Below are 12,443 nucleotides of genomic sequence, written 5' to 3'. Positions count from 1 at the left end.
ATAAATTGAGTCCTTATAGCTCTTAGGGATGCGGTGGCTCAGTGGCTAAGACGCTGAGCTTGTTTATTGAAAGGTCGGCAGTTCAGCAGTTCGAATCCCTAGTGCTGCGTAATGGGGTGAGCTCCCGTGACTTGTCCCAGCTTCTGCCAACCTAGCAGTTTGAAAGCACGTAAAAAATGCAAGTAGAAAAATAAGGACCACCTTTGGTGGGAAGGTAACAGCGCTCCGTGTGCCTTTGGCATTGAGTCATGCCGGCCACATGACCATGGAGACGTCTTCGGACAGCGCTGGCTCTTCGGCTTTGAAACGGAGATGAGCATCACCCCCTAGAGTCAGGAACGACTAGCACATATGTGCGAGGGGAACCTTTACCTTTATAATTCTTATGTCAGCGTTCCAAGTCTTGTCCAGATCTGTGGAGTTCGCCTTCAGATTTTGGTCTCAGTTCTTCACGCTAATCAAGAGAAATATCGCCAGATTTATGAGCGTTCAAGTTTTGTCTTAGATCTCCCTACAAACTTTCTCGTTTTTTTTTTTTCCTTCTCAGATTCTCGGGATAGGAACGAAGCGGTTGTTAACCTTAACACACAGGGCTCAAGTGAAGCGATTTACTCAAGACTTACTAAAGCTTCTGAAGTCCCAGGCCAGTAAGCGAGTTGTAGTCAAAGAATTCTTACATGCTTATCACTGGTAGGTACGCATAGCTGTGGCAAGTATCTTTTTGCATTGCCAACCGCAAATGTAAACATATCCTCTTTGTTGTTGTTGTTTTTTAATTTAGCAGCTTGGGGTTTAAAGCGAGCCATCTTTTTTTTTCATGGAAAGGGAGACCCCGATTTCTCTAGACTCTAGAAAGAGTGCAGAGAAGAGCAACCAAGAGGATTAGGGGACTGGAGGCTAAAACATATGAAGAACGGTTGCAGGAACTGGCTATGTCTAGTTTGATGAAAAGAAGGACTAGACATGATAGCAGTCTTCCAATATCCCACAAAGAAGAGGGAGTCAAGCTATTCTCCAAAGCAACTGAGGGCAGGACAAGAAGCAATAGGTGGAAACTAATCAAGGAGAGAAGCAACTTAGAACTAAGGAGAAATTTCCTGACAGTTAGAACAATTAATCAGTAAAACAACTTGCCTCCAGAAGTTGTGAATGCTCCAACACTGGAAGTTTTTAAGAAGATGTTTGATAACCATTTGTCTGAAGTGGTGTAGGGTTTCATGCCTAAGCAGGGGGTTGGACTAGAAGACCTCCAAGGTCCCTTCCAACTCTGTTATTCTATTCTAGTCTAGTCTAGTCTATTTTAGTCTATTCTTCTCTGTAAATTAAAATCATTTAAAAATCAATAAAATCCTCTAGTTTTAGAGGTTTACAGAATAGAAGGACTTGAAATGTGTCGATTTTAAAAATTTGGCTGCTTTTAAAGATGGAACACCAGAAATGGGCCAATTTGGGTGGGTGGGGAGGCTAAGGGTCTCTTCCTAAATATATATGGGGTTTTTTAAAATTATTATTTCCATCAAACTACCGCCATCATTCTGGAATCTTCAACCGATGGGCAGTAAACGGCATGTATCCTAAAGTGAAGATTTACAGAAATACTTGACAGCGCTTCAATAAATACATAGCTTGAGAAACGATTGTTACAGCTCAAAAAATATTTTTCTCGGTACTGGGTTTTAAACCTCAAAAAAATGTTTTGCTTTTCTTTTCTTTTTTTTGGTTTCCGACAGCGGCTTACCCGTGGACAAGTAGAAAGCTTCCATTTCGTGCTTGCTTAGCTAGTTCTACAGTCTGATCTTAACGCAGTATTTTTTGACCCCAAGTGTTTTTCTGAATTATTAATCTCGTAGGTGTTTCTCGAAAGACTGGGACGTCACAGAATACGGAGTGTGTGAATTGGTGGATCTAATATCCGAAATTCCCGACACGACGATTTCTTTGTCTCAGCAAGATAATGAAATGGTCATTTGTATCCCAAAGAGAGGTATGTTGCCGTTTGTGGAAAACATCAGTAAAATTCTTGTGTCTTATCCCGCTCAACCTTGCTTGTCAAATAAGGTGGATGCAGGCACTTCTCAATTTACATCAGTTTGTTTAGAGACCGTTCAAAGTTACAACAGCAGTGAAAAAAGCGACTTACGACCGTTTTTAACACTCATGAACATTGCAGCATCACCATGGTCATGAGATCAAAATTCAGCCGCTTGGCAACAGACTCATATTTATGACAGTCGCAAGGTTCGTAGGATTCCCTTTTGCGACCTTCCGAAAAGCAAAGAATATATAAAAATACAAAATATAACATAAAGATGTATTATTATTGGATCGACTCAGGATGATGAAATGAATGTTATATTATAAATTAACTCAAACCTTAAGAATATTTTGTACAAAATGAAGGAAGAATAGCTATAGTTAAATAAATGATTAATGAGGACAATAATACATAGATATATATTAGAACGATAATATAAGAATTTAGGTAAACCGTAAGCTATGAATATGGTGAAGACGCACAAAAGACTTGTAACCAACCGACACACTGTGTGTAATTGAAGATGGTTTTATGTTTTTATGTATGTTTGTTTAAAAATAAAAATAATTTTTTTCAAAAAAAAAAAAAGTAGTAACTGTGAGAGGGATCTTGGAGTCCTAGGGGACAACCATTTAAATATGAGCCAGCAGTGTTGCAGCAGCTGTCAAAAAAAGCCAACACAGTTCTGGGCTGCATAAACAGAGGAATAGAATCAAGATCATGTGAAGTGTTAATACCACTTTACAATGCCTTGGTAAGGCCACACTTGGAATACTGCATTCAGTTTTGGTCACCACGATGTAAAAAAAAGATGTGGAGACTCTAGAAAGAATGCAAAGAAGAGCAACCAAGATGATTAGGGGACTGGAGGCTAAAACATACGAAGAACGGTTGCAGGAACTGGGTGTGTCTAGTTTAATGAAAAGAAGGACCAGGGGAGACATGATAGCAGTCTTCCAATATCTCAGGGGCTGCCACAAACAAGAGGGAGTCAAGCTATTCTCCAAAGCACCTGAACGCAGGACAAGAAGCAATGGGTGGAAACTAATCAAGGAGAGAAGCAACCTAGAACTAAGGAGAAATTTCCTGACAGTGAGAACAATTAATCAGTGGAACAACTTTCCTCCAGAAGTTGTGAATGCTCCAAGTCTAGAAATTTTTAAGAAGATGTTGGACAATCATTTGTCTGAAGTGGTGTAGGGTTTCTTGCCTAAGCAGGGGGTTGGACTAGAAGACCTCCAAGGTCCCTTCCAAGTCTGTGATTCTATTCTATTCTAAAGTCAGTGGGGAAGCCAGATTTCAGTTCACAGCCGGGTTACTGATTTAACAACTGCAGTGATTCACTTAACAGCCGTGGCAAGAAAGGTCGTACAGTGGGGCAAAACTCACTTAACAACAGTCCCGCTTAGAAATTTTTGGGCTCCATTGTGGTACGTAAATCGAGGACTGCCCGTATTGTGACGAAACGTCAGAGGAGAAGGTGCTATTCTCAAGAGTGGTGAAGATCCAGGAGACAAATGTGTAAATCCCCAACTGAGTTAGCAAGAGAAAAAAAAAATTGCCCATTTTGCTAGGCAGGCTGTTACTTATTGATCGGTGAGGTTTATTTATTGCCTCGATTGACTAGGGACTGTAGCTAGTGAGAAAATAAAAGCTATTTCCATCCTAATGGACTTCGGAATAGATTGTCTTTTAAGAGAGAAAAAGAGTTCAGTGGTGGGGAAATCGTGTGACCTCCACTCTCTCCTCCAAGCCATTTTTTTTTTTTTTTTTGCTTCATAAATCTTTCCAGAGAGAGTCAATGAAAACCGTGCTTGCCTGCCAAAAACACTGAATTTAGAGAGATGCCAGCGAGCCTGGCAGTTTTAAGATTCTATCTTAAATTCCTGAAGGAAAGGCAGGATGCCAAAAGCCTGAGAAATGAGTGAACCCCTGAAACGTAACAAAAAAGACAGAAGGAAGAAATATAATCCCGGAAATTCAGAAAACACTGTAGATGTCAGTGTTGTGGGGTTTTTTTTGTAGATCAGATTTCAATTGGCTTGATGATAGAGAACGAAAAGTTGGCTTTATCCTGACTTAGTCCCCAAATATTCACTATATATCAGTGTTCCTTTTAAAAAAAAAAAAACATGTTTTATTTACAGTTTTCTTTTAACACCATATTTTTTGGACAGTGTATTGACCGGGTCACATCTTTTTTAAACAGCACTAACAATGGAACGGAATGGACTGGAATAGAATGAAATTAGGAAAGAATGGAATGGAATGGAATGGAATGGAATGGAATGGAATGGAATGGAATGGAATGGAATGGAATAGAATAGAATAGAATAGAATAGAATAGAATAGAATAGAATAGAATAGAATAGAATTAGGAAAATAGAATAGAATAGAATAGAATAGAATAGAATAGAATAGAATAGAATAGAATAGAATAGAATAGAATAAGGAAAGAATAGAATGGAATGGAATGGAATGGGTATTTGTCTTTGGTGCATAAGCTCTCAGTGTACATAAAAAGACAAGATACATTTGTCAAGAATCATAAGGTACAACACTTAATGATAGTCATAGGGTACAAATAAGCAATCAAATCATATTAGGAAACAGTCAAATATAAATCGTAAGGAAACAAGCAACAAAGTCATGCAGTCATAAGTGGGAGCAAATGGGTGATAGGAACGATGAAAAGATTAATAGTAGTGCAGACTTACTAACTAGTTTGACAGTGTTGGGGGAATTATTTGTTTAGCAGAGTGATGGCGTTGGGGAAAGAACTGTCCTTGTGTCTAGTTGTTCTGGTGTGCAGTGCTCTATAGCGTCGTTTTGAGGGTAGGAGTTGAAACAGTTTATATCCAGGATGCGAGGGGTCTGTAGATATTTTCACAGCCCTCTTTTTGACTCGTGCAGTATACAGGTCCTCAATGGAAGGCAGGTGGGTAGCCATGGTTTTTTCTGCCGTTCTAATTATCCTCTGAAGTCTTGTTGGGTTGCAGAACCAAACCAGACAGTTATGGAGGTGCAGATGACAGACTCAACAATTCTTCTGTAGAACTGTATCAGCAGCTCCTTGGGCAGTTTGAGTTTTCTGAGTTGGTGCAGAAAGAGCATTCTTTGTTGTGCTCTTTTGGGTGACTTCAGGCCAGTCACCAGGAGATTGTGAGTTCTAGTCCCACCGTAGCCATGGAAGCCAACTGGGTGACTTTGGACCAGTCACTTTCTCCCCCCCTAACCCATCTCACAGTTGTTGGGGGAGGGGAAGAAGAGGAGGAAGGAGTATTCCATATGTTCACCACCTTGAGTTATTAAAAAAATTAATGAAAGTGGGATACAAATAAATTTGATTTTTGTGGGACCCCGAGAGCAGCCTGGTGAGAACAACGGGGGTCCTCAGACCACACTTCTAAGAAACGTTGCTAAACGTGCAACCTTTTCTATCTTCAGAACGTACCAAGGAAGAAATCGAACGGACGAAGCAGTTCTGCAAAGAAGTGATTGATCTGCTACGCCACCAGCCCTATTTCCGTATGCCTTTCAACAAATTCATCCCGTCCTATCACCATCACTTTGGGCGCCAGTGCAAACTGGCCCATTACGGATTTACCAAACTACTTGAACTTTTTGAAGCCATACCTGATATCTTACAGGTAGGCAATTGTAAAAGAAAGGCAGATGGCAGATCCTGAGGGTGGAGTAAAAAGGGGAATCAGCCTAGAACCTCTACATAGTCACAAAAGAACTACATTTCACATTATTGAAATTACATGTGGGCTGTTTGATAACAAGGTGTTTCCTTCGGGGAGAAGGGCGGGATATAAATTTAATAAATAAATAAATAAATAAATAAAGTAATAAAGTAATGTAATGTAATGTAATGCAATGCAGAGGTAGCCAACGTGTGCAAAATGACTATACATGACGATAACATTCTAGGTTACTCTTCATAATCTGCTTGTTCTGGATGTAGGGTAACTGTATGTCCATGCAGGGGTGGGCTTCTAAAGTTTTAGTAAGGGGTTCTCTGCCCGGTTGCTGGGTGGGCGTGGCCTAGTCGGCCTCCTACACCACGGGGGGGGGGGCGTTTTTGCCCTCCCTGGGCTCCGGAGACTTTCCTCGAGCCTCCGGGAGAGCAAAAACGGCTTCCCCAGGCTCTGGAGGGCCTATTTCCGGCCTTCCCGAACTTCCGGTAGGGCCTGTTTTTTGCTCTCCCCGAGCCTCCCCGCGCGCCCTGCACTTACCTGCATCCAAAACAGGCCGCGTAGGGACTCCTGGGAGGGGTGGGGTGGGTGGGGCGGGGCCAGCCAGGAGTGGGATTTGGGAGTTCTCCAAACTGCACAGAATCTTAGCTAGAGGTTCTCCCGAACCCCCAGCAGCCCCACCCCTGTGTCCATGAGCTCGCTGGAAATCCAATTTAACGCTACCTGCTACCTTTGTCTTACATGGCTTTTGAAAGAAAAAAAAAAGCTACCGAGCTTTGGATCCTGCAGTTGCTCTCAATATTCTAGCATTGCCTTCTGCAGTCTCTTCTCTTAATTAACCCCAAGCCGACATTCCGTCGCCAGGTCCTGGAATGCGGCGAGGAGAAAATCCTGACGCTAACCGAGACAGAACAAGTCAAAGCTTTAGCTGCCCAGTTTGTTAAGCTGCTCCGTTCCCAGAAGGATAAATGCCTCCTGATGGCAGACGTCCTTGCCGAATACGCTAAAACGTTCGGCTACCCGTTGCGGCTCCAGGACTACGACGTTGGCTCCGTTCCGGCTCTGATGCAGAAACTTTGCCATGTCATCAAAGTAGGTTTTCAGGTGCCGCGTGAGGAAAAAAAACAACCTGATTTTGGGGGGCGGGGGGGTCTCGGGGACGGAGGTGGGTCAGTTGAGCCATCCAAAACCACATGGAAACGCCAGGGCCGAGCAACTCAAAATATCTTGTGAAATCTTCCTTCTAGAACTCTGAATGATGGGGACGTCTCTCTTCCCCGATCTTGTGTCCTCTTCCTCCTAGAATTCCCACCTATTTTAGCTCTGACAGTTATGGGACTTGTAGTCAATAGGGTGGAAGGCTGATAGTTGGTGTCTCTTCTTTCAACTCCTCCTGGTGGCCGATACAGAATCTGGCAGTTATGGGACTTGTAGTCAATAGGGTGGAAGGCTTGATAGTTGGTGTCTCTTCTTTCAACTCCTCCCAGTGGCTAATACGGAATCTGGCAGTTATGGGACTTGTAATCAATAGGGACTATTGGGACGTGGTGGCTCAGTGGCTAAGATGCTGAACTTGTCGATCGAAACTTGTCGGCAGTTCAGCGGTTCGAATCCCTAGTGCCGCTTAATGGGGTGAGCTCCCATTACTTGTCCCAGCTTCTGCCAACCTAGCAGTTCAAAAGCACGTAAAAAAATGCAAGTAGAAAAATAGGGACCACCTTTTGTGGGAAGATAACAGTGTTCTGTGCGCCTTTGGCATTGAGACATGCCGGCCACATGACCACGGAGACGTCTTCGGACAGCGCTGGCTCTTCGGCTTTGAAACGGAGATGAGCACCGCCCCCTAGAGTCAGGATCGACTAGCACATATGTGTGAGGGGAACCTTTTAGTCAATAGGGTGGAAGGCTGATATAGCTGGTGTCTCTTTCTTTCAACTCTTCCAGGTGGCCGATACGGAATCTGGGAAACAGCTTCAGCTGATCAATAAAAAATCCCTCCGGACTCTCACTTCACATCTTCTGGTGCTTCTCATGACCCTGGACGAATCCACCGTGGTTTCCGTGAAGGAGCTGAAGAGGCGTTACGAGGTGGTCCAGGGGACTGTCCTTAACCCATGTGAATATGGCTTCATGACTTTTATCGAGCTTCTGATGAGCGTGCCTTATTTTATCGAGGTGAGGAGGAAAAGTTGGGCTCTTAACACAGAGGCCGTGAAGAACGAAGGCCCCTTTCGGTCTGCCGTCCCTAACAGATATTATTTTAGTTGTCTGCTTTTCTCTATGTACAGACCTAGCCCAGTGATGGTTAACCTTTTTGCCATCGCATGCCAAAAACGTGCGGGGGGGGGTGTCTTAATGCAATGCCCCCTGCACGCCATGCCCCCCCCCATGCATGCGCACGCAATCCCCCACGGCCCATTTTGAGCCTTCCTGAAGCCTCCTGGGACCAAAAAGGGGCCATTGGGGCGCACCACACCCCCCGCGGCCCATTTTGGGCCTGGCAGGCTCCCTGAAGCCGCCTGGGACCAAAAAGGGGCCATCAGGGAGCGCCGCCACCCTCCCCCCCATGGCCTGTTTTTGGTTCAAGGAGGCCTGCTTTCTTATGCAAGGTGAGTTAAGGCGACATCAGCCAGTTCCCCAAGGCCTAGGATCATGATGGCGAACCTGTGGCATGCAGAGCCCTCTGTGCGGGCACGCGAGCCATTGGCCAGCTTAGTTCCACTGCGCATGTGCACAGACCTCCTTGCTGGCCAGCTGATTTTCGGGTCTCTGGCGCAGTGAATCACCGCAGTTGTTAAGTTACCGACCGTTTTTTGCGACGTGAATCTGGCTTCCCCACGGACTTTGTCAGAAGGTCACAAAAGGGGATCACATGACCTGCCCCACCTGCCCCACCCCCCCAGGGCCACTGCAACTATTGTAAATATGAGCCCATTGCCAAGCTTCCAAATTTTGATGGCGGGACCTCAGGGATGCTGAAATGGTCATAAGTGTGAAAAACAGTTGTAAGTCACTTTTTTCAGTGCTGTTGTAACTTCGAACAGTCTCTAAATCAACTTTTGTAAGCCGGGGGCTATCTGTAGTTCATACTCGAGACAATTCCTTCCTTTGCGAAAGCATGAGGACTAGTTACACAGAAGTCCTTTTTTGTTCCCTGCAGGTTTTTATTGACGGTGATGCAGAATATGTGAAGCTTACAGACCTGTATATTTTTGCCAAGAAAGTGAGATTGCTGCTTCATACCTACCACTACCAACAGATCTTCCTCCACGAGTTCCCAACAGCCTACAGCAAATACACAGGAGAAGCCCTCCATCCCAATACCTACGGCTACAATAACCTTGAGGAACTTCTAGGGGCAATTCCATCGGTTTGTAGCTCCCGGTTTTCTCTTCTCTCTTAAAATGTGCAGGATTCTTAACAGTCCAAATTGTAGTTTTTCCGTAGTCGCAAGGGTGAAATGCTACTGGTTCGGGCCGGTTTGCCCAAACCGTTCGTAAAAAATGCTACCGATTAGCCCAAACTGCTAGCCGTAAAAATGCTACCAGTTCGCCCGAAGCAGTAGTAAAAAAATGCTTTAAAATTTTTTCAAAAAGGTTCCGATCCACGCAATCGTTGGAACCTCTTTTTTTTTACTTTTTTAAAGCATTTTTTTACCTATTCGCCCAAACTGGTAGTAAAAAACTGCTTTGATTTTTTTTTTTTTAAAGGTTCGGGCACAGCTGATCGTCACAGCTGATCGTCGAACGTTTTTTAAAACTTTTTTTAGTTAAAAAATGCTTTAAAAAGTAAAGAAAAAAAGTTGGCCACGCCCCCCAGTCACATGACCCCCACCACCACCAAGCCACGCCCACAGAACCAGTAAGGAAAATTTTTGAATTTCACCACTGCGTAACTGTGATAACCAGATGGACCCGTAGACGTTGGCTGCCCTATTGTCCCTTAGAACAAAATGATAAGAAATTAAATAAGAAGTTACTTTCCTACGATATCGTAATTGGGCCCATCATGCTGTTAACCACAAGCTTGACGTTATGACTGAAAATGTTCATTTTATACCTTTAGCTTACCTATAAAATTCGTAGATGAAGTGAAGACGGATGGCTCTTCAGAAACCTGTGATTAAAACTCTCAGTAACACAACTCATGGGGTTTGGCAGCTGTATGGCTTCAGGGGCATTTTGTTTAAAAATTTGTTTAAAATACTTTGTCAAATCCGTTTTTCCTGAAAAGAATAGCTTTATGTATTCATCCATGTACCGTATTTTTTGGACTATAAGACGCACTTTTTTGTCTCCCAATAGACCGAATATTGCTGAAGCCCCGCCCATCTGCCGACCGTTTTTTAGCCTCCACATGCCCCGTTTTCAGGGCTTTTTTTTGGCCCGTTTCTGAGGCTTTTTTCGGCCTCTTTTCGAAGCTTTTTTGGCCCATTTTCAGGGCTCCTTTCAGCCTGTTTTTGAGGCTTTTTTCGGCCCATTTGGGGGGCTTTTTTGGCCCATTTTTGGGGCTTTTTTGGCCTGTTTTTGAGGGTTTTTTTGGCCCATTTCTGAGGCTTTTTTCGGCCTGTTTTTGAGGTTTTTTTGGCCCATTTTCAGGGCTCCTTTCAGCCTGTTTTTGAGGCTTTTTTCGGCCTGTTTTGGGGGCTTTTTGGTCTGTTTTTGAGGCTTTTTTCGGCCTGTTTTTCCATTTTTCAGCCCAAAAAAAGGTAGGCCGAAACCTTTTTTGTTGTTGTTTTTGTCTTCTAAATTTAGGTGCATGTTATAGTCAGGTGCGTCTTATCGTCCGAAAAATATGGTATTTGCAGATCTGTACAGATAGTCCTCGACTTAACGACCACAATTGAGCCCATAATTTCTGTTGCTAGCAAAGACTGCCCGTATTGTATGGAGCAGAGCAGCAACTGCCGTCTAACTTTATAACGATATGAAATCGTGATTTGGGCTAATTTTGCAATGTTTTCATGGAACTCATTCGGTCAAAGTTTTGAGTACAATTAACAAAGAGGAATGCCGAGTATCAGAAGAGCTTTAAGGCAGCAAGAAACCTACTTAGGTTCATCTTAATTTCCATCTCACCTTGTGGTCTCTCTTGCCTTTAATTAGGTAGTATGGATAAAAGGCCACGGCCATAAGAGGATTGTTGTTCTGAAGAACGACATGAAAAGTAAGTCATCCCCGTTTGGGGTTAACTCTTCTCCTTTTTTGGGGGGGAAATATAGCCCAAATATCTTTCCCTATATAAGATTGTTTGTCAAAGGGAACTGCTTGCTAATCTCCTCCCTTCTATTAGCTCGTTTTAGCTCTCCGAGTCTTCCCCTGGCTGACGAAAGTTACGAAAACGAACTTGCCAATGGCGATGGTCAATCCGCAAAGGCAGCCGGAGTGGACAAATCCTTAGATTTAATCCTGGAAGCACCCAACGTTGGTAATTGATTGATTCCTGGCCTTTATTTTGTACCCAGCAATTCTGGAACCGATAAGCCAAAAGATAACAGATAATATTAGCTAATAATTTTTAATTAGGTAATAATTACCGTATTTTTCAGAGTATAAGACACACTTCCCCCCCCCCAAAAGAGAGTGAAAATTTGTGTGTGTTTTATACACCAAATATAGCCAAAAACGCGAGGCACTTAGGAGGTGATGGTCTGTGGCAATCCCTGAAGCCTGGAACAGCTGATTGGGGGTATTCTGGGAAGCCGATCTACCCACCAATCAGCTGCTCGTGCTGAATCAAAGCTAAGCCACGCCCAGGCTCCTTGCTGTCTCCTTCACACACTGTTTCAGTTTCCAAACAGCCCTCAACTCTCTCACACAGTGACAGGTCGCTAGCCAGATGAATACCGATGGATGCTGGGAGGCAGATTTTTTTTTTTTTTCTTATTTTCCTCTTCAAAAACTAAGGTGCATCTGGAGCATTTTATACTCCGAAAAATACGGTATTATCTGAGAATAAAGAATAAATCAGCCATGGAGCATGGACAGAATTATGACTATGTTTCACATATCCTTTTCCATCTCTATCTCCCAGCCCATTCTTTTTATTTATTTGTGACCTACTTTTTTTTTTTTAAATAACTCAAGGTGGCAAACATATCCTCCTATTTTCCCCACGACGACAACTGTGTGAGGTGGGTTGGGCTGAGAGAGAGGGTCTCACTGGCCTAAGGTCACCCAGTTCGCTTTCATGGCTACAGTGGGACTAGAACTAAAACTCAGGTCTCCCACTTAACTAGCAGGATGTCTTCACCACTAGACCCTACCAAAGAAATAAGCATGAATTTGCAAGCTCGCTTTAATGTGAGTCTTGAGGTCACTGCCCTTGTGGGTTTCTAAGGAGTTGCCTTCATTTCCTTCCCCCTCCGCAGTCTCCTATCAAACCGACGAAGAGCTGCTGTGTCTCACCAACGCATCGCCCGTTGATCTTCTATGTGAACCGGTCCCTTCCTGCCTTCCCTCCCCGCAGCTGAGACCAGATCCAGTGGTTCTTGAATCAACCGATCTCATCCGTTTCGAAGAGCATTCGCCAGTCCCTTCTGGTAAAGGTTAACGTTGCCTTTAAAAATCTGGCCCCACTCAATAGTAGCAGAAATCCTGACCACTAACTACAACTTCTAGGAACCATTCCTTAGCGAAGCCTTACAGCAGGGGTGGGAAAATATGGCCCCTTTATGACCTGTGGACTTCAACTCCCAGAATTCCTGA

General features: G+C 43.7%; 1 protein-coding gene across 9 annotated transcripts in view; it reads left to right on the top strand.

The window, feature by feature from the left end:
- Positions 1–12,443, top strand: part of MARF1 (meiosis regulator and mRNA stability factor 1) — a 43,950-nt gene that overhangs the window by 27,410 nt on the left and 4,097 nt on the right. For 5 of the 9 annotated variants that reach the window (XM_060692919.2, XM_060692917.2, XM_087878414.1 and 2 more), the window contains 9 exons: positions 548–690; positions 1,851–1,984; positions 5,483–5,685; positions 6,601–6,828; positions 7,681–7,911; positions 8,897–9,106; positions 10,842–10,902; positions 11,029–11,163; positions 12,107–12,283. In XM_060692919.2, the coding sequence (XP_060548902.2) occupies positions 548–690; positions 1,851–1,984; positions 5,483–5,685; positions 6,601–6,828; positions 7,681–7,911; positions 8,897–9,106; positions 10,842–10,902; positions 11,029–11,163; positions 12,107–12,283 (1,522 nt within the window). The remainder of the gene's footprint in view (positions 1–547; positions 691–1,850; positions 1,985–5,482; positions 5,686–6,600; positions 6,829–7,680; positions 7,912–8,896; positions 9,107–10,841; positions 10,903–11,028; positions 11,164–12,106; positions 12,284–12,443) is intronic. The other 4 variants (XM_034430230.3, XM_034430227.3, XM_087878415.1 and 1 more) reach the window with 1 other exon arrangement.

Source organism: Pantherophis guttatus, chromosome 14 (assembly GCF_059756535.1).
Source record: "Pantherophis guttatus breed Tessera chromosome 14, ASM5975653v1, whole genome shotgun sequence".
Lineage (NCBI taxonomy): Eukaryota > Metazoa > Chordata > Lepidosauria > Squamata > Colubridae > Pantherophis > Pantherophis guttatus.
This window is presented reverse-complemented; position numbering and strand designations above follow the sequence as displayed.